Source organism: Lissotriton vulgaris, chromosome 4_1, assembly GCF_964263255.1.
Source record: "Lissotriton vulgaris chromosome 4_1, aLisVul1.2, whole genome shotgun sequence".
NCBI lineage: Eukaryota > Metazoa > Chordata > Amphibia > Caudata > Salamandridae > Lissotriton > Lissotriton vulgaris.
In genome coordinates, this window is record NC_141691.1 from 1,380,475,184 (window position 1) to 1,380,494,560 (window position 19,377).

Below are 19,377 nucleotides of genomic sequence, written 5' to 3' on the forward strand. Positions count from 1 at the left end.
GTTTGCTATGGCAAAATTCCTGACTGCAATGTGGCGAGTGCGTGCAAGAATAATCAAGGACACTATAATCGTGTGAAATATCTTTTTCTACCCTTCTTACAAATGGTCTAGCTCTGTCTCTTAAAAATTGTATTTTACCTAGCATCGGCATAATCATCTCTTTTGGAAACTGTATTTTAAAAGGATAGTATATTTGTATAATGTTTTTAAATTGTTCACAATGATTAATTAAATTGTACATCTTTTATGATCTTTCATGGTCGAAATAAAGATTTTGAATTGATAAACAATATAATAAGCCAAAATCTCAGCTTTGGCAGATCGTCAGTAAAACTGATACAAAAGTAACATTTTTTTTTTTAGGTTGTTTGCTACAACCCTTTTTGTGTTTTAGTTTGCAACTCTAACTTCTTGGCCTTTGTGAGGCATCAAACGTTATATTAGTGTACAATCCTTCATGTGTTTTCATTTTATTTCAATTCATTCGAAGCAGGGGCCACACGTTAAATATGTGCAAAAAGTGACAAATGTAATTCTGCAACCTAGTCCTGTTGCAGTAAGGTTTACAAATGAAAACACGTTTTAATACGCGTTAGCTGATTCTAGTAGTACAGCTGTAAACATTTCTACACATAAAAAATATGTAGGAAATCAAAGTTAAAGGTAATTTTAATAAATCCAGTCTTTATTGCTCTGACGACAGTTTTCCCTTTCTCTCATTATCTGTAGCAATGGGGGGTTATATAGTTAAAATCAAGTGCGTTCTTGACTTTTTTTTCTTTCCAGTCATTCTGACTGCCACACATCCTCGTTTGTTTTGTTTGCAAGCTGCCTGTTAAAAATGCATCTTAAACCTGAGCCCCAGTGCTTCTTTTTGAAGTCTAATGAATCCCAGCCCTTCTGTCCCGCTGCACCCCCTGACGCCTACATTCAACCCCCCAGTAACCTGACACACCCCTCAAGCAGACCCTCTCTCCTCGGCATGTCACACGCTCCCCATCCCCTGCACCCCTCCAAGCCGCTGGAAGCAAACTCCTGGGCCGCGCGCCTCACCTCCGCCCCTCACACTCCCACCCCTCTCACCGGGGGCCGACTGACAAGTTCTGGGGAGGGGGCGAGAGGGGGAGTGGTGAGGAGCAGGCCAATGTACAAAACACGTGCTTGCAGAGTCAGGGATTCTTTTCTCTCGTGACATTTTTGTGGGTTTCTTCAGGGCTGTGCGGCCAGGAGAGAGCAGAACACGTTTTCCTCCTCAAACTTTCCACGGGCTTTTTTGCAGGCTTCTCGGGGAGAGATAGCAGGGGAGGGAGAGGGGAGCAGAGCCCAGGACGGCAGACCATGCCTGGCAGTGAGTGATTGGCTCTGACATCCCGCAGGTTGGGTACCCGACTACCACACGAAACTCTGAGGAGAGGGGACAGGACAGAAACTCTGAGGCGAGGAGAGACCCTGTGAGGAGGGGTCGACGCACGTCTGTCCGGGTCTGGCACCCGCCCACTGCGCACTTTTCATACCATGGAGGTACAGTAGAGTGCAGCCTGGTCACCTGAACCTCGCTCCTGCCGACACTTCTCACACCGCACCCCGGAGCCACAGCGTGACGCTGTCCTGAACGCCAACATGAAAGGTACGTGTCCCAGAATGCTTTATGGTCACCGCGCGCGCTGCCTGCAGCGAGCTGTACGCGTGCCATCCCACCTGCGCCTGAGTGCAAAACTTCACATCGCGAGCTGTGAGGGTTCTGCGCCCAACTTCATCCTGGAAACAACTTGACTGCCCGAACAGTCGAACACATCAGACGGAGAGAGACACATGTGCCTGATGAGAGAGAGTACCCTGCTTTTGTTTAACAAATATCCATGTTCTTACGCCGTGAATGTTGTTGGTGTGCTATCTCCATAGCGCTTAACTGTCAGGTGTTCAGGAGCCTGCCTGCGGTTTATCCAGGGTGTCATATTTAAGATGTGGGGCTGGCCTGTGTTTATTTTTGCTCTTTCTTATGTATGTAAATGTTTAAAATATGCTGATTGTGAGACTGGCTTCGTTTATTTTTTTATTGCCCTAAGTGTGTAACTGTTTAAGTTGTGCTGATTGTGGAGCTCGTTGGCGTTTATTTTTGTTAGGGTCTCTTGTGATTTCCCGAAGATGTGCATTTTAAGTCTTTTACTTTAAATCCTGTGACTCGTGTGTTACGTCCCTTGTGCAGGACCACTCTGTACGTCTCTGAATCACTGTAACTTTACTATATGCACGCATTCAGCTTTAGGCAGCAAAGACAGAATAAAAGCCATCATTTCGCATTTTGACCTCCTGCGGCACACATTTCCCCTCGACCACCTATAAGCTGTCTTTGTTTGGTTTTCTTTTCTCTCTCTCCCCCTTTCCTTTGCTGTTTTTGAAAACAGCCTCTTCCGCCAAGGTTTTCTGATGTCCTCAGCTCTGCTCCTCAACATCTGGCAACCATTAGGTGCCAGTGGAGGCTTAACTGGCTTGTGAAATTTGTTTGGCATCCTTCTCTCCTCGAGATCCACTGGCTGGAAAATATTTGTTCTTTACATCTGCTGCAGCTGAAAAGAAGGGAAAAACCGTAAAGTTCCGTTTGAAACATGCTGCTTTCAGTTTAGGAAACCCGGCCTCTGGTAGCACAGATGGGGGAAGAAAGCAGTCCACGGGGGTGATGTGGACAAGGGCTGTGAAGAGGGTGCTGGCCACCTATAGTTCAGAACTCCAAGTGGCTGTGTAAATTGTTAACGCTCTTTGGTGAAAGCCTCGTGCTGGTATACGCACATCATAAACATGCCAGCACAATTTTGCACCAACTTTTCTGGGTTACATGGACAGCCTTAGGATGGGTGCAATTTTACACCAATATTTATCAATTACGTAGATTGTGTCAGTATCTAAAGTGTTAACATTCTTTGGTGAAGGCCTCGTGCTGGATTACGTAGCTCCCACACATACCAGTGCAATTTGGCACCAACATTTCTGGGTGGCATCTATAACATCAGAGTGGGAGGAGTTTGATGCTTACATCTCCGGGTGACTTAGATTGCCTCAGTGTGCCTGCCATTTTACTTCAACTTTTCCAGATTGGATGTATGACTTATTCATGCATGCTTTTACAACACGGGCAATACAACGAACGCGTCATTACCACGCGTTCCATTAACAACGCAAGTCGTTAAAACGACTTGCCTTAGGGAAGTGCTGGAGTTTGGAATAGTATATTTTACTATTCCCACTCCAGGTAGTGCAACAGCAGCAAAGGTGCTGGATTTAAAATGCAACAATGGGTTCCCTAAAGAAAGTCGTTGTAATGACTTGCATTGTAATGGAACGCGTGGTAGCGATGTGTTCGTTGTAGTGCCTGTGTTGTAATGGCACTGCGTAGTCTGTCTACGTTGTAAACGCTGTGTCAGTTCCGGATTGCATAGGTTATGTCAGCGCAATTTTTGTCCAACATTGACAGACTTCATAGATTGCACTCCCTCAATTTTGAACCTCCTGACAATGGAGAAACAGCAATGCACTGGCTGACCAGTGAAAAAACAACATTGTGCCTGACAGAGCAGACTAACAACAATGAACTGAGCAAGGCATTCGGTCAAGGCAGACCTTGAGATGCCCTGTTTGGAACATTAACAGCTCTAGCCAGCGCTGTGATTTTGTACTTCTTGGAAATTGTAGTCCTGCATGTAAAGAGTGAAAAAGCAATACTTCAAGATACCAGAAGGCAAACAAAAACACTCATGGCTAGGTGAACTGCCCAAATCTGACACTCCAGACAACTTTCTGCAAAAGTAACCATAACCAGAATAAATTGCCCACCTGTACTGCAATTTAAGTTTATACGAAGTTGACGGGTGCCCCTAGGTCAGCGAGCTACAGACAACCATGTGTTTGTCCCTTTTTAAATTGTCCCTGAAATAGTGCCTCATTGTTGACCCACTCACGCATTGTGCATTTCCAATCATATGTGGTAGGACAATACAAATCCACATATAAGCTTACTGTCCGTGATGCCATTAGGCAGTGGTAGCAGATCATCAAATTCGACAATATGTCTTCTCTGAAACTGTGTGCCGAAGTTTGGCTGCATATGCCACAAGGCCCTGGTCCAGAAGTGGTTCTGTGCCTGTGAACATGTACATTGTGGTTGGAAACCTGGACAGGAGCCTGGAGACTGAAACAGTGGTGGCCCACTGCTTGTACTCTCCTGCCCACTGTGGGAACTCGTAGGTAGCCTGGACCTTGTGCACGGGTGTGCTGCCAAGTACGGCTTCTTCAATAGCACTGTGGGTTCACTGCCTGCATTCTAACATTTACCTGGGAAAGCGCTTGCTCCTTTCGTGCCTTATCTGCAGTTCTCCTCAAGTGTTCACTTAGAGTCTCCAACACGTGTCTTCTTCTTTAAATAAAAATAAACCAATTGCAAACTTTTGTTTTTTATCCCTTTGGTGCTCTTTCTTTTGGGTCTTTGGTACAAACTTGCCAAACAGAAAGCATAGGACGAGGAAACATTATACGCCTATTAGGCTGCGCTCTGAAGCCTGTCTCAAAGAACTGGGTGGAAAAAAATCATCACCCAGTAGCCCACTACCAAAAGGCAGGATTTCACACATGAGCATAAAATACATACCATATTGATGCCGGGGCTGGGTTCGTAGACAAAACCAGTCTCAGCAAAATGTTTCAAATCAACCCGCATTGGACCGTACAAGGAAGTGTAGTGAGCAAGACTGACCCTCTCAAGTGGGTTTGGTGGGTATACTCTTCCCAAAGACGTTTTAAATTTAATGTAAATGGTGTCTATTACAACACAGTTTTACAAATATACGGGCAAGTGCTTACAAGAGAGGGTCATGGTTATGTTATGTTATGTTAAGGTGAGCTTATAGAGCGCTCTGTCACCGTGGGTTTCCTGGTGCTGATCTGGTGGCCCTTCTAGTGCTAAACCCAGAGCATTAGCTAGCAGCCTACCAGTGAATTCCCAGAATCCTCAAATGGCCAATCCGGACCTGATTGATGCTTGTTCCTAAGGAGGTATGTTGCTGCCTTATAGTACAGCAAGTGGGTTGATTTAGTTTGACTCGGGTGTGTACGGGGTGCATGAAGATCGTATGGATTCCTAGCCCTAAATTAGAGCATCCTGAATAAAGAAGTCGAAGTACACAAATACAATTACAGTCTGAAGTGAAAGACTTTACATTTATAAAAAAAAAATATCGGGAGTCACTCAAAGCTGTTAGGGGAAGTTATTCCAGAAGGATGGAGCATAGAGCAGAGAACGCATTCCTGTAAACAAATGTCTGCTGCACGTTACTCATCTATATGCACCGGTTGTGAAATTGCCCCACAGTGAGAGAGCTGTTACTAACTGCTCATAGTGCGCCCTCTGCGGGCAATGTAGGGTTTCTCTGTTGGGATGGTGCTAGCCGGAGAATATATATTACTTCCATGAAGTCCGTATCCAGCTGCAGATTTCCCTTGACATTCCTTTTATCTCTTACTGAGGTCAGCTCTGAGCCTCTCTCTCTTCCTCCGTTCTTCCTAAAACTTGAAATTAAATTCATAGGCTTTGATTTCGACAACAGATAGAGACCCTAATTCCTGGCTGGTTCATTTATATTTCTGCCCTCTAAATAATCGTACCTCCCATATCGTGTCTTGGCTTACTCAGGCTTTCCCACCCCAATCCTGCTTTTTGATACCGTTCGCTATGAGGATAATCTCTGACAGCGATGATCCAACCCCAGTGTCTGTGCCAGCGGCTATGCTCATGGCATAACTTTGGCTTCTCCTCGTTACTGGTTTCATCTCCTGGGGTTCCTTTCACTCTACCCACCAATCTAGGCAGATTTTACCCCTTTTGAAAAAGTTCACCCCCAACCCTCTGACCATTGCATTTTTTCCCATTGAGGCTCTTCCCTTCCATGAGAAATAGCTAGAGAGGTGCGCAGCACTTCACCTACAACAACATATCACTTTGTAAATGTAAATGTAAATGTAGTATACTTGTAAAGTGCACAGCTGCCCCAGCAACGGGGCGTCCCGGTGCTGTATAACGCTGAGTAACCCTTCCTGGCTCTCCCTGTGAGATGCCCCTCCTGGGCACCCCAATGGTGAAGCCAGGCATCCCAGTGTTTTTGGGGTCGTTGTGGAGATTAAGCAAGCTATTGCCCAGAGTTGCAGCGTGGGACCCATGATTAGAATAGGCACCAAGGTGAGAATTATTGAGTCCGCGGACATTGAGCCCAAGACCCTGCCGCGTCAGGAATTGAACCCTGGTCCCGGGCCTGATCGCTGCTTCAGAGTCTGCCGCTTCTAACCAGTGAGCCACACTTCTCCACCATCTTTCCATCACTTTCTTTGTTCCCATCACTCAGACTTACATTGGGGTCACTGGACAGAGTCGTCTGTGATTAAGACGGTGAACTGTGTCATGCATGTGCTGCATGGTAAGCAGTGCTTTGATTTCCTGTGCTGCTTGGCCTGTTAGTCAACTTCAACAGTCACTCATAGGTTGTTGCTATCCATCTTTTTCACAAGATTACTCGATGGCAGCCTCCCGGAGTGATTTTATTTCTTCCTGTCTACCCAAAGTATTTTCTTCTCATGGGTTAATCCAAGAAGGGTCAGATCCCCTTGGCATGTGGTGTGCCCTGGAGGATGACCTTGTTGCTCATATGTTTGACATCAAGGTGAAGCTACTGGGAGGCAGTGTTCCTTGCATCACCCTCTACTAGGACACAGATGACACCAATGGTATTTGAGGGTCTCTTGATTGACAGATTTCCTCCATGTGCAGACTTCTTTAGTGCTTTTGACTCAACTAACTGTTATCAAGGCTAGATTTCCTTCTATCAGGATATCAATGAGAATATGAAATGTGTGATGTAAGTGCTAAACTCCAACCCTGAATCATGATGCGTGCATTCCTCTCTCAACCAACCAATGGCAAGGCCAGCAATTCCACATAGTGCACCCCGGTCTCTTGGTCCAAAACAGGGCTGGTTTATGAATGCAGCCAGCAGCATTCAAAAGCAAAACCTAAAAAACACATACCTTTCCTTCCAGCCCCTCGGCAAACCACCAATAACAAGCATTAAAGAGCACTGGTCCCAGATTTGTTGCCACTCACGTTGCCACTCCTATACTAGATTCCAATCCAAAACACCTGGGCTTGCATGAGACTCAATGGTAGTAATGATGGGACTCCCTCAAAATTTAAAGTACGGCCAGGGAACAGAGGGGAAGAAATAGGACACAACAATAAGAGAAGTGTTCCCTCAGTGGCCACAATTTTTCAACACAGGTATACATCCCATTCTAAGTGTGTCAAAGGTGACAAATTCACAACAAACATTTTTTATTTTCTTCAAAAAATATATTGTTTTCTTTATTTTCTATTCAGCATTACTTTCAAGTATTTATATTTTTACATATTTACGTTCATAAGAGACATTTAATCACAAATTTGACATTTTATAAATCATTTCATGGTTCATACAATAAAAAAGAAAAGACTATGTACACAAAGAAAACTATTTATACAAATTCATATACCCCTGATATCACACCACCAATCACAAACTTTCACATTCATACCCTCACAATAATCACATCCACACCCTCTGAAAAAGGAAACTGATTCTTAATTGGCAGGGAGCCCCCCCGCCAACGAATGGGTCTCAAAACAATGTGAGACCCCGCACTTGGTCGACGCGCGTTTCGGCGGCACACGGCCACCTTCCCCAGGACCTCTTCCAGGCAGTCAAGCCCGCATATACAGGGGACCTGAAATATATGGTAAAGAAATATGTTGTCACCAACTGAACTTTCTAAAGAAGAAGTAACCAACCCATTTACACAAAAATCATTAACATAATTAAAAATGACGCCATAACTCAACATATGACCAACCACAACCTAAGTCCTCAGTGAGTGTACCTGAACCATGATTGTCTACAGTAGTAAGGGCATTGAAGGAGCATTTTTAGTCAGAGCCTAATTATCAGAGAAAGGGTTACTAAAGTATTAGGGAAACCTAACCATACAACATATGTGTCCAGAAAGATCAAAAAGAGTAACCACTGTGTTAACATAGCACATTTTTAGAAGTTTTTATGGTATGGTATGCATTCATTTACTTACTCTCCACTTAATCCCAGAAGAACGATGTCACAAATATGAACCACGTGTGATTGGTAAATCAAGAGGACATGTTTTTCACTGTCATACCTAAGAGACAAAAATTGGACCCCGTTCTAATTAAGCGTATAGATCAGTTGTAAAGGCGATAAGGACATACTTCCCACAGCAACGTTTACCTTACCACTATCCAGTTAGAGGGGACATCTATCGAGGTCCGATGTTGTGATAAAACAAGAAGAATGACGCGGATCCAGTCATGCAGCAAGTATTGTGTTGTTCACTGAAATCACAAATATCAATACTAAAAACCGTGATATGGTTTGACCATTTCAGGGCCGGCTCTAGGCATGTGCAAGCTGTGCACCTGCACAGGGCCACCAAACCCCAGGGGCCGCCACGCCAATATATATCCTTAATATATTAATCCTCTGAGGATGGATACATATTTGCGTGGTGGCCCCTGGCAGGGATTTGGCGGCCTCCGGCTCTGTTCCACTTCTAAACTCCCTGACCCCCTCCCCTCTTTACTGGCCTGCGCGCTCCGCCCTGCCCGGCCCCCCTCTTCCGGGCCCCCTACCTACGCTCCCTGCCCAGGGCCACCAATGGCCTAGAGCCGGCCCTGACCGTTTCCTCTAACTTCTAACTCGTTCATATCATGCCTCACTGATACGGACAAACCTACCCATTCATAAGGTCTGATAATCCTTTACCGTCTCGTAGTCCATCTAAGTAATGGCCTCATCAGTTCATTGTCAGTGCCCCGATAGGTGCATTTCTTATATCCTCGGATAACCTACAATGAGAAAGTGACCAAAGTCTCAGTCTTTATGAGCTCCGAAAGGAAAACGAGGCACTCAGGTATGAGGGTAACTGATTATTACCAAAAACGATCGGTGTATATGTCCCCGAGGACGGTGACTTAAAAATGCAGCCCAAACACATGCGCTTTGACAAGGCGCATATACGGATAGATCAAATCACGTTAATCGCTTTACAAGGGAGATTTAAACACTCGCGTATGTACCGATAAAGAAAGTTAACTGCTAAGTATGACCGTGAGAACAACCCCATGAACCTTAGTGTACCTATGCCAGGCAGAGCAGATGACGTTTGTTAACGTTTTAAAGCAAAAGGAAAAGGGACAGGGGGGTGATGGGTAAACATGAAATGCCATATACTCAGTAGGCTAAACGAACGTAAAAAGTCCCCAACCATCACACATTTCTACTTACTGCAGTGTCACGCAGAATGTGGATCAACGTGAGCTCCAACCGGGTGGTTTAATTTGAAACAAGAAGCGTAGTTGGCAGCCGGGATTTTAAACTAAAAAAAACGGTGAAAGTATCGCGATATTTATAGGGTACACAATGAAATATGACAAGAAGAACAAATTTCCCTTCCCTACCACATAGTAAAAGTATAACAATAAATAGAAAAAAATGAATGAATCAGATATTGGTGACAAAAATTAAACCATGATTTACAATATTTCAAACAATATACAATTTATTCCATGATTATAAATATAAATTTGCATCAGTTTGCATTCCTTTGTGAATTCATCAAAAGTGATTTGCATTTTTTATAAAGACAAAGCATTTTTCATACATAAAAAGTAGAAACACAATAAAGCATGATAAAGTACAGATGAGTCAGACATATGTGCCAAATTCAATGGCTACAGATAAATACATAATTCATTAGAACCCTGGAAAAGAAAAAGAAAGATATATAATACTAACATTTGCACACATTCATAACATTCACCACATATTCACTCAAGCTACACACACTCCCACAACATTTGAAACAAGGAAGTAAATTCATGAAGCCAGGTCTCCAAGATCAATGTGCGGGGTCTCACATTGATCTTGGAGACCTGGCTTCATGAATTTACTTCCTTGTTTCAAATGTTGTGGGAGTGTGTGTAGCTTGAGTGAATATGTGGTGAATGTTATGAATGTGTGCAAATGTTAGTATTATATCTTTTTCTTTTTCTTTTCCAGGGTTCTAATGAATTATGTATTTATCTGTAGCCATTAAATTTGGCACATATGTCTTACTCATCTGTACTTTATCATGCTTTATTGTGTTTCTACTTTTTATATATGAAAAATGCTTTGTCTTTATAAAAAATGCAAATCACTTTTGATGAATTCACAAAGGAATGCAAACTGATGCAAATGTATATTTATAATCATGGAATAAATAGTATATTTTTTGAAATATTGTAAATCATGGTTTTTAATTTTTGTCACCAATATCTGATTCATTCATTTTTTTGATTTATTGTTATACTTTTACTATGTGGTAGGTAAGGGAAATTTGTTCTTCTTGTCATATCTCATTGTGTACCCTATAAATATCGCATCTTGCAGTATGGCATGGCGAATTGCAGATGTGCAACTATCACATTAAATGTGTGCCTCACTTGGAATGGCCAACTAAGTCTTCATCGTCTCTCGGCTATGTTGCATTTCAGCTTGTCCATTCCTGTGTCCAGGGGCCCTTTATTTTCAACCAACTTGCCTTAAAGAAGAGTCAAAGATATCTCAAGAAGGGTTTGTTCGACCTCTGTCCTTGGCCAGCTCCTTTTATGGTTTTGTGGAATGTCAGCTGACATCAATTAGACAGCAAGCATCTCTTCCATTGCCAATCTGACTGTGACTTTCCCACAAGGAGCCTGTTCCTACATGTGGACGGGAGGTTGTGTGCCTTTTCAGTGAGCTATTTCTCATTTCCATTCCAGCATCAAGTTGTTCTATCTCCTATGGGAATAAAGAGCTTCAACCTGATCTTTTCAACTAGAGGGAAACAACAAATACCACGACCGCCAAACAACACGTTGCCTTTGCAACGTGAGGGGAACAACCAATGCCTCTGAACCATGGATTCCATTTACAATGCAAGTCGTTACAGCGACATGCATTAGGCAAAGCGTTCATGGACTTTAAAGTCCAACCTTTTCCTACTGTTGTAAGGACTAGAGTTAAAATAGTTAATTATACCATTCCAAAGTCCAGCACCCCCCTCAGGCAATCGTTGTAACAAGGTGTGTGGTAAATGGAATGCGTGAGTCAGACGCATTTGTTGTTCCGCCTACGTTGTTAAGAACGCGTGGGAAAGGAAAGCGTGGTTGTCATACAACCCAAATAGAGCATTTCGGGACACATTTCATGATGTTCTGATAACCTACAAAGTGATCCCCAGACTCTGATCCCAAAGCTCTGCACCATCACAAGCTCAATAATGGGGATGTTTGATACTTGAAGGTATATAATACACTCAAAGTAAGTTATACCTGGAAGAAAAGACACAAGTTATATTGTGTTGATATGCTAACATCTGTAATTTTACAGCATGTAGAAATGGCAGCTTTACTGGTCGGTGTTGTTATTTATTATTTAGACAATACTTTCTGATCCAGAGGGACCCCTCATCCTGCAAATCAGTGCCCTTCAGTGTAACCTGAGATGAAAGGCACTGACTTCCTCCCTCTCCACCCAGTCTTCTCAAAGGAGTAGGCTTACTGGATCACTTCTGTACCTGGCTGGTGGAAGCATTTTATAATTTCTGGGCGCAGCTGCTGTTCTAAAATGAGGTACTCACATGCCTTCCATGTAAACTAAATCCATGGTGAAGATAGGGCCCTTCGATGCTTACTTTGTTTGTGTGTCTGGGATCTTTGTGCGACTACTGACCATAACTTTGGAAATACCAATTGCTGTCATGTAAATGTGTGCCCATGATAAATGATTTGCAAACATCGTTGATGCACTTTTTGTTAAGACTGCCTTTAAGATTACCCTCAGCTTTTTTCAAAAAGTGTATTTTTGGAGGATGGATGTCGTTCCCAGAGGAGAGACTTATCTCGCATTTGTACTTTCCCTGTTGGTTTGTTGGTTCCAAGCCTGTCTATCAGCTGCAGCATGTGCAGGTAAGAGCGTTGAGTCGGTGGGGCGGGGTGGGGTCATTTCGACAGACAACGGAAAATGTATAATTTATTTAATTTTCCCTTGTCATCACCTGTCGAAATTACATCCCCACCACCCCGCCGACCCCCACCCAGCTACACCGCACCCCTGCTCTTACCTGCGAGGGCCACGGCTGCTGTCTGTACATTGCACACATGGTTTCCAGGCAAGACAGATTTGCAGGGTTACTTGTGTTCTGGTTCAGAAAGGACCTGGTCTGGAAGTTTGGGCCGGACTGCTCCCATTGGAGCTGCGTCAAGACTGATTTGCATCTGGCTGGGTCCGAACTGAGATGGCATGGTATGCAAAATAATGATAGATTGGGATGTGGCCTGAGTAATTACCGGTGACTGAGATTATTTCAAGTATTTAAGACATCACTTTTTGTACACTGTAGTGTGTTACCCTAAGTGGGATGGGCGTGCTCAGACATGGGTCCCACGCACACTCTGCCATTGGAACCAATTTATACCTAGCTCATGAGCTCTAATAAGAGCAAGACCGGTTCTGGGTTGCTAGTGTTTCGGGTCAGGGAAAGCCGGGCCTGGTATGGCATTTTGGGCTGTTCTGTTCCAACTGGAGTAGGGTCAAGACTGATTTTCATGTGGCTGGGTCCAAATTGAGGTGGCATGGTGTACAAAATAACAATGGATTGGGAAGCTGCCTGAGTAATTACCAGTGACTGAGATTAATTCAAGCATTCCAACCATCACTTTTTGTATACTTTAGTCAGGTCTTGCAGCGATGTCTTCTCTATCTGCCGGTTTTCTATATGCTTTAGATTGTATCTTGTGCAGGGTTCCTACACTCTCTTTTCTCACATGACTTTTCATTCCCCAAGCTTTGGAAAGGTTGAATCCATTTCAGTGAGCCATTCTCAGCGGAGGTAGTCATTCTATAAGAGAATCTGCCCTTTTTAACAGTGGCGGCTGGTATCTACTGAGGGGCAGGAGGTGAGCAAATGGGTGGGTGCACGTGTGAAAATAATACATAAAAAAAACAAAAATCAGAAAACATTTACAGGATTGTGACAGACGACATCTTCCTCACTGCCATCTCTTCTGCTGGGACCTCAGTGCAGGCCCTAGCTAACTCCCTTGACCAATCCTGGCCTGCTCACATGCTGTTAACCAGCATGTGAGCAGTGCCCTGATTGGAGGGAAGGGCCACTCTTGGAGCTCCCCAGTGGACTGGAGACATGCACTTGCCCTCAACCTAGCTGTCGTAAGAGAGCTGGGTTGAGAGGTTTAAAGTGTGCATGCCTGGCTGGCCGTTAAAAGATGGCCGGCCAAAGAGATATGTGCACTATAAACAGTGCAAAGGCAGCCCTTTGACCACCCCTCCTCCCTACTGTCACTCAGCAGGCCCGCCCCCTCCAGACTCTCGGTTCAGGACGGGACTGTGAAAAATAAAATGGTAATGAATTACCATTATATTTTTAATCTCTGGGGCTTTGGGGCACTTAAGTGGGGCGTCGCTCCTCTGCTCCAATGGAGGAGCCATCCCTGCTTTTCAATCAAAAGACTAGCTTCCAAGCACTTTTGAGGGAAAATACACAGGCAGCTGGTGGGGATCCTCTCTCCCCGGCCTTTGAGAAAGCCTCAGCATGCAGTCTATCAGGGCCCATTAGCCTATTCAGGAGATCCTCGAGTTTCCATGTTATGAAGAGAGGCCTATCCTCTCTTAGATTTTTAGCCCTTAACAGAACCTTGGCCAGTTGGTATTGTAAGGCAGTCCCTGATCACAAGCTAGTTCATTGATGTGGTCTACCGTTTCAAATAAAGTACAGGCATTTGTAACATTAGTTCTTGCAATTTTCAAGAACTCTAATCGACGCAACTCTTACCTACCAGCAATGTCTGACTACTTCAGCAGTAGTGTGTGCAAAAGGACATCTCACGATTACTCTACGCAAAATATTGTGTTTTACTTGATGTTACGTAAAAATGGATATTGAGAAGCTAGGAAGGAATGGCACACTCACCATCCTTTCGGTTGACTACTTCAAAGGGCCTGGCAGCAGAGTGCCAGGGAGGGGGCAGAGGCACCCTGCTGGTCAGGTTATGAGCCTTAATGTGGATGCAGAGGAAGTACCACAGAGACTTCAGCTATCTTGTCTCAGGCCAGCATACTTTTGTTAATGCTGGCGGAACAACAATTCTGGCCCCTGGCAGACTTCAAAGGAGAGTAGACCTCATGCTTTTTGCTCAATTCTCTGAACTTAAAGATGTTTAGGAAAATATACATATTGCCCTTTAACCCAATCTGGGGCATCCCAGTTCAGAACTGTACGTTTTTGTTGGCAGCTTTACTTGAATTAAGCACAATAACAGCAGAGGCAGTTGTATTATAGATGCGGTTTGCAGTATTTAAAACTGTATACAGAATTTGTGCATAACAGTTAGTCAAAACGTTAACTATGTGTTACTTGAACAGGAACCTAAGAAGCTCTAACACCCTACTCCTGATCCCACTAAAAACTCAAAAACAAAAAACCAAGGATCGGTCCTTTTCCGGGAATGCACCCAAAATTTGGAACTCTATCCCCGCCAACATCAGAACTATTCCCTCTTTCCCTAAATTCAAAAGGCAGCTCAAAATCCTTTTCCTGGATCGCTCTTCAACTATCAGATAGGATCACCCTGGAATGTCACAAGAGACTCTGCTCCCCGCCCGAACGGGGACTCACTCTCCCTCTTACTATGTCTCGCACCTTGATGGTCTCTGTGCACTGTCTTCTACTTTGATATGCTCTGTTTGCTTTCTTTTTGCACCACCTTGTAATTATGTGAAGCGCTCCGATATCTTGCGGTCTGGCTAGCGCTATACAAAACTTCTTAAATAAAAAAAAAAAATAAACTTGTACAGTGCACTGGGGCACTTAATACTAAGGAATTGCTCATCTAACTTTACTGCACCTTTTAAAGTTATATTATGACTTTCAGGTGCTGTTCTGGCAGTTACTGACCATGCACAAGGCCATCTCCTTAACTGATTCCACTAGAAAGAAATGATAACACACACAATCTGGGCGTAGAGTGAGCCAGGGCTTTAAATGGGCAGGGACTGTCCGGTACGGAGTACCTGCACTTCTTTAATTTGAAAGGTAGAGTACTCTCACTTATTAGCACTGATTCCATACATTTAATGGTGGAATACTGGCACTTCTAAGGAGCAGGCAGGTTCTTTAAATAGTGAGTGCCTGCACACCTACTGTTCCATTTAAGGCCATATAGTGGGGTGCGCATGGCCCTCCCCTTCATCTCACATAGAAGCCATTGAAACCTCATTTTGCAAAAATCAGAATGTAACTGAAGTGGATCCTGGTGACTTGACTTTATAAAAGTCTTCGCCCCAGACACTTTTCGTTATGAGCAGAAGTGAAGCCAGTGTGTGTTCAACACGGTAAACAAGGCCGTGTTTCTCAGTTTGACAGCCTCTGGAGAGCTCAGCGGTGACATCATTGGAGATTTTGTAAAGACCACATCACTAGTTTCCATTGCTGCAACAGTTGAAGCTTTGCCTATAAGCTTGCAATACCAGAAGTTGCAGGCGCTCCGACACCACGCCAGGATCGCTTTTCCAATTAAATAATCCCCGCCAACAAACTTTGTTTATATTTCTAATAACTGTTCACATTTTCAAAGCAAGGGATTAGACTCAAAAAGGGTCATCTTGTGCTCATTACTAACTGTGGTTTACTCATTCAAAAAAATCTGGATGGTTGATCTGGCCATTGTTGCCTGGCAGACAACGGACAACTACTTCAGCACGTAAACACTCTCTGAGGCAGTCACCCTAGGGAGCTAAAGACAGTGAAGACAAGCCTGGCGCGCTTAGGAAAAACATGGCAGGGAAAGTGACGCAGTTCGTTCTAAAAGTATTCTCTGTGCGCATGCGCGACACTTTCCTTAACCGTTTGACCAAGGTGAGAAAAAAATTAAGTGTATCCCATAGAGAGCAAGGTCTATTAAAAGGTAAAGGCATGCACAGCTGAGCCAGTTCTTAATGCACTTCGTTAAGAAATGGAGTGGACCACACACAATCTAAAACTCCCCAGTGGTAAAACGCAGCCTCGAACAGATTTTTGGGAAACAGAATGTGCAGCGGACTTGAGCCAATATCCGCTTGTCAAGGTTTTTCTCATACCGTTTCTTGTTTTAGCCCGCTCTCGTGTTGTTCGTGTCGACATTGCGATTCTGTAGTTGTATAATGGCTGCACAGTTAGTTGAAAGTGAGCTTATTCCATATATGGGTATGGCTACGGAGCAGGACTCCCGCTCAGACCAACCTTATTATGTGTTAAGCATCCGATCTTGAAATTTCCTCACAGAGGGGAACTCGAGTGTGATTGTTCCTCTTTTTCAGTGATTTCTGTCTTTGTCTGATACAATCATGTTTAACATGATCGCGACTGCAATTTACGACATTACGAAATTTAGCTTTGACTTGTCAAGGTAAATTTTCAAGCCCACTGTTTAAAGAGCTCACAAGGTTTCTGATTCCTTTTTGTAGTAATTTATCTAGTGCAGGACTAGTATTTGCAATCTGGTACTTGACATCATGAACTTTTAACGGGATAATTAACAGTAGAAATACCAGCTTGGAAAAAAAAGTGGTCCGGGGGAGTTATTCACCCATGCAATTGGAAAAAGAATGATTCTCTGGGGGTTACATTATACTGTGCTACTGAGTATTTGTTTTATGCATCATTCAACAACTAAGTGGCCTTTCATATAGACTATGTTCTGTAATCGAGATTTATCCCACAGTGTACCACAACCCACAGTGTACCACAATACATACCCAGACTTAAACCCAGTCCAAACACAAATACTCTTCCTGTATATCTGTCACCACCAAGCTCATCCACATACCACACATCAGCACACTTCTAGCACCTTCAGAACAAGCAGTCCAATTCCTGCTCATCAATATACGCTGTGCAGACACATGTGCTCCAGGTATAGTCAACAAAATCATACAACACAGCCCAGATACAGATAATTATACAACGCAGCCTAGAAACTTGGCTCACATCAACACATATCCTTGATGTCCTCCTCCCCCCCAGGCCACAGCATCTAACACATAGACTACACTAAATAAACAGGAGTGATCCACAAGTATTTATGGTTCTCTATAAGTAGTGGCATGGCAACAGTTAAGTTGTTCAAATTCGTAAGCTGTCACTTTCCTCTTGGTATCTTTGACAGTCTCCTTCCATCTAATTTATGGTTCCACTGACGTAAGAAGATCTCCGACGTCATTTTCGTCTACTTTCATCCAGCAAACCAACCACATGCTCCTCGGAAAGTTCATCTGCCTATCAATTTCAGCAGCAGGACTATGAAGGTATCCGTGCATACCGGTGCGTGACAAGGCGAGTGCTCCCCATACAACATGTGAGGACTAGTGGAGTCCTCAAATGTCCAATCAGTGCCTCATACGTCCCCTTAGAGCGCACAACTGACACCCCCCAAAACTATTTCGTCTCTATGGCCTGTTGTCCCTCCCTGAACTGAGACCCCCCTCCCGCCCAAATGTGCCTGTTCATACATGCTATTTGCTCTTCGTACTTGGTGGTCGCTCTCCTGGGCTGTTTTCCTCTGTCCTCACATATGTTTTGACTTCTCACTTCTTCTGTGCAGTCTCATGAGCTAATTTGCTTTGTTATGACTTTTTGATTGGTATAACTGTTTATTATTGGCATTTTCAACGTGGGCACATTTGTGCCGCTGGTTCTATTGGTCAACATGTGGCTTTCGCACACGCTGCATGTTGCAGCAATTCTCTGTTGCTAGGTCTGTAGCAGCTGTTTCACTGTATGCAAAAAATCTAATAAACACATTAAAAAAAGACTATGAAAGAATCATTCCTGGCATCCCTTAACACTCTGAAAATCAAGCAGCAGGTCACTAAATCAACCTGTTTCAAATTCAGCATCCTTTAATCCATCATATCAGTTTCTCTTACAATCCAACGCAAAACCATATTACCCTGGCCTGAAAGAATCACTTTGCCACCCCCTTCTCCATTCTTCAGACTACACCCTCACATTAAGAGCAACTGAAAAGAGAGAAGTTGGGATTGGGCTCCTTCCAAGACCACCCTATGATATTCTCCAATAAAAACTCCATCATTGTGCTAAACTCAATCCAGCCCACATGAGATGTCAACATTCACTGGTACATATACAACTCATCTTTGAAAATCCATGTAAAACACAGTGTTCCACTAATAACACAATATTCCCAACTGAAACCCTCAGCACTGTAGCACCCATATGAATGTGGCCTAACAACTTGGGCGGTCTACCTCGAAGCTGTGTAAGCAGTTTCGAGTCTCGGCAAGGACGCTCAACATCCTGTGATTCTGGGTAAATCACTTAATCTCCCTGTGCCTAACAAAATCAATATGTCTGCCTGTAATGCAACTGGTGCTCATGTAAAGCGCTGTCATACCTTTGGCTCTAGTTTGCACTATATAAAACTCCGGGGGGAAAAACTAACTGAGAACTAGAAATAAATTCTTATTAGTAACGTCAACCCCAACCACTGTGTTATATTTTAAATCCTGAGTTTGTGCTTCTCCAAACCAAGTACTCTTAAAATATACTATCTTGCCGTTACGGTAACACATGTCTTCTTCACTTTGTATGTTCTCATTGTCTTATGTAGTGTTTCCTATACATTGATTTACACACTTGTATGATTTATAGTTTCTGTATGATGTGTGTGTGTCAAAGTGTTCTGACACCAGATATTAGTATGAGTAGCGCCATAAAATAAATTAAATTCATGTGCGAGAGCAGCTATGGAGAGAGAAGGGGGACTCTTGGAATGTGGTAGCGAGGGCGCCCATGGAGAAGATCATTGGGGGGCAATAACAATGCCGCCAGTGCTAAAGTTGGCCCTGTCCAGGTCCAAATTATCTTCAGGACCATCTGCATTACCTGCAAGCAATTTGGAAACAACAAATTCAAACACCTGGCGCCCATTTAAACCAAAAGACACACAATTGATGGACGGAATGCAGAACAAATCCAAGCATTCACCCCCAGTCAAGAGATCTGGGTTAAATCCATCATTCTTTTGCTCATCATGCCACTCCTGTTTAGACTCGGCCATATGCAAATCAGTCTTGACCCTGTGCCTCATGGGAACAGTCCAACCCTAGCTGCCAAGCCAGGTCCTCCCTGGACCGTAAACAAGCATCCTAGGACCGGTTTCGGGGTTTCACTCCTCAG

The 19,377-nt window shown here is 43.7% G+C and overlaps 1 protein-coding gene across 1 annotated transcript in view; it reads left to right on the forward strand.

The window, feature by feature from the left end:
• Positions 1-1,172: 1,172 nt before the first annotated feature.
• Positions 1,173-19,377, forward strand: part of COLEC12 (collectin subfamily member 12) — a 567,105-nt gene continuing 548,900 nt past the window's right edge. The window contains exon 1 of the mRNA XM_086965616.1: positions 1,173-1,627. Within this exon, the coding sequence (XP_086821742.1) occupies positions 1,621-1,627 (7 nt within the window). The 5' untranslated portion in view covers positions 1,173-1,620. The remainder of the gene's footprint in view (positions 1,628-19,377) is intronic.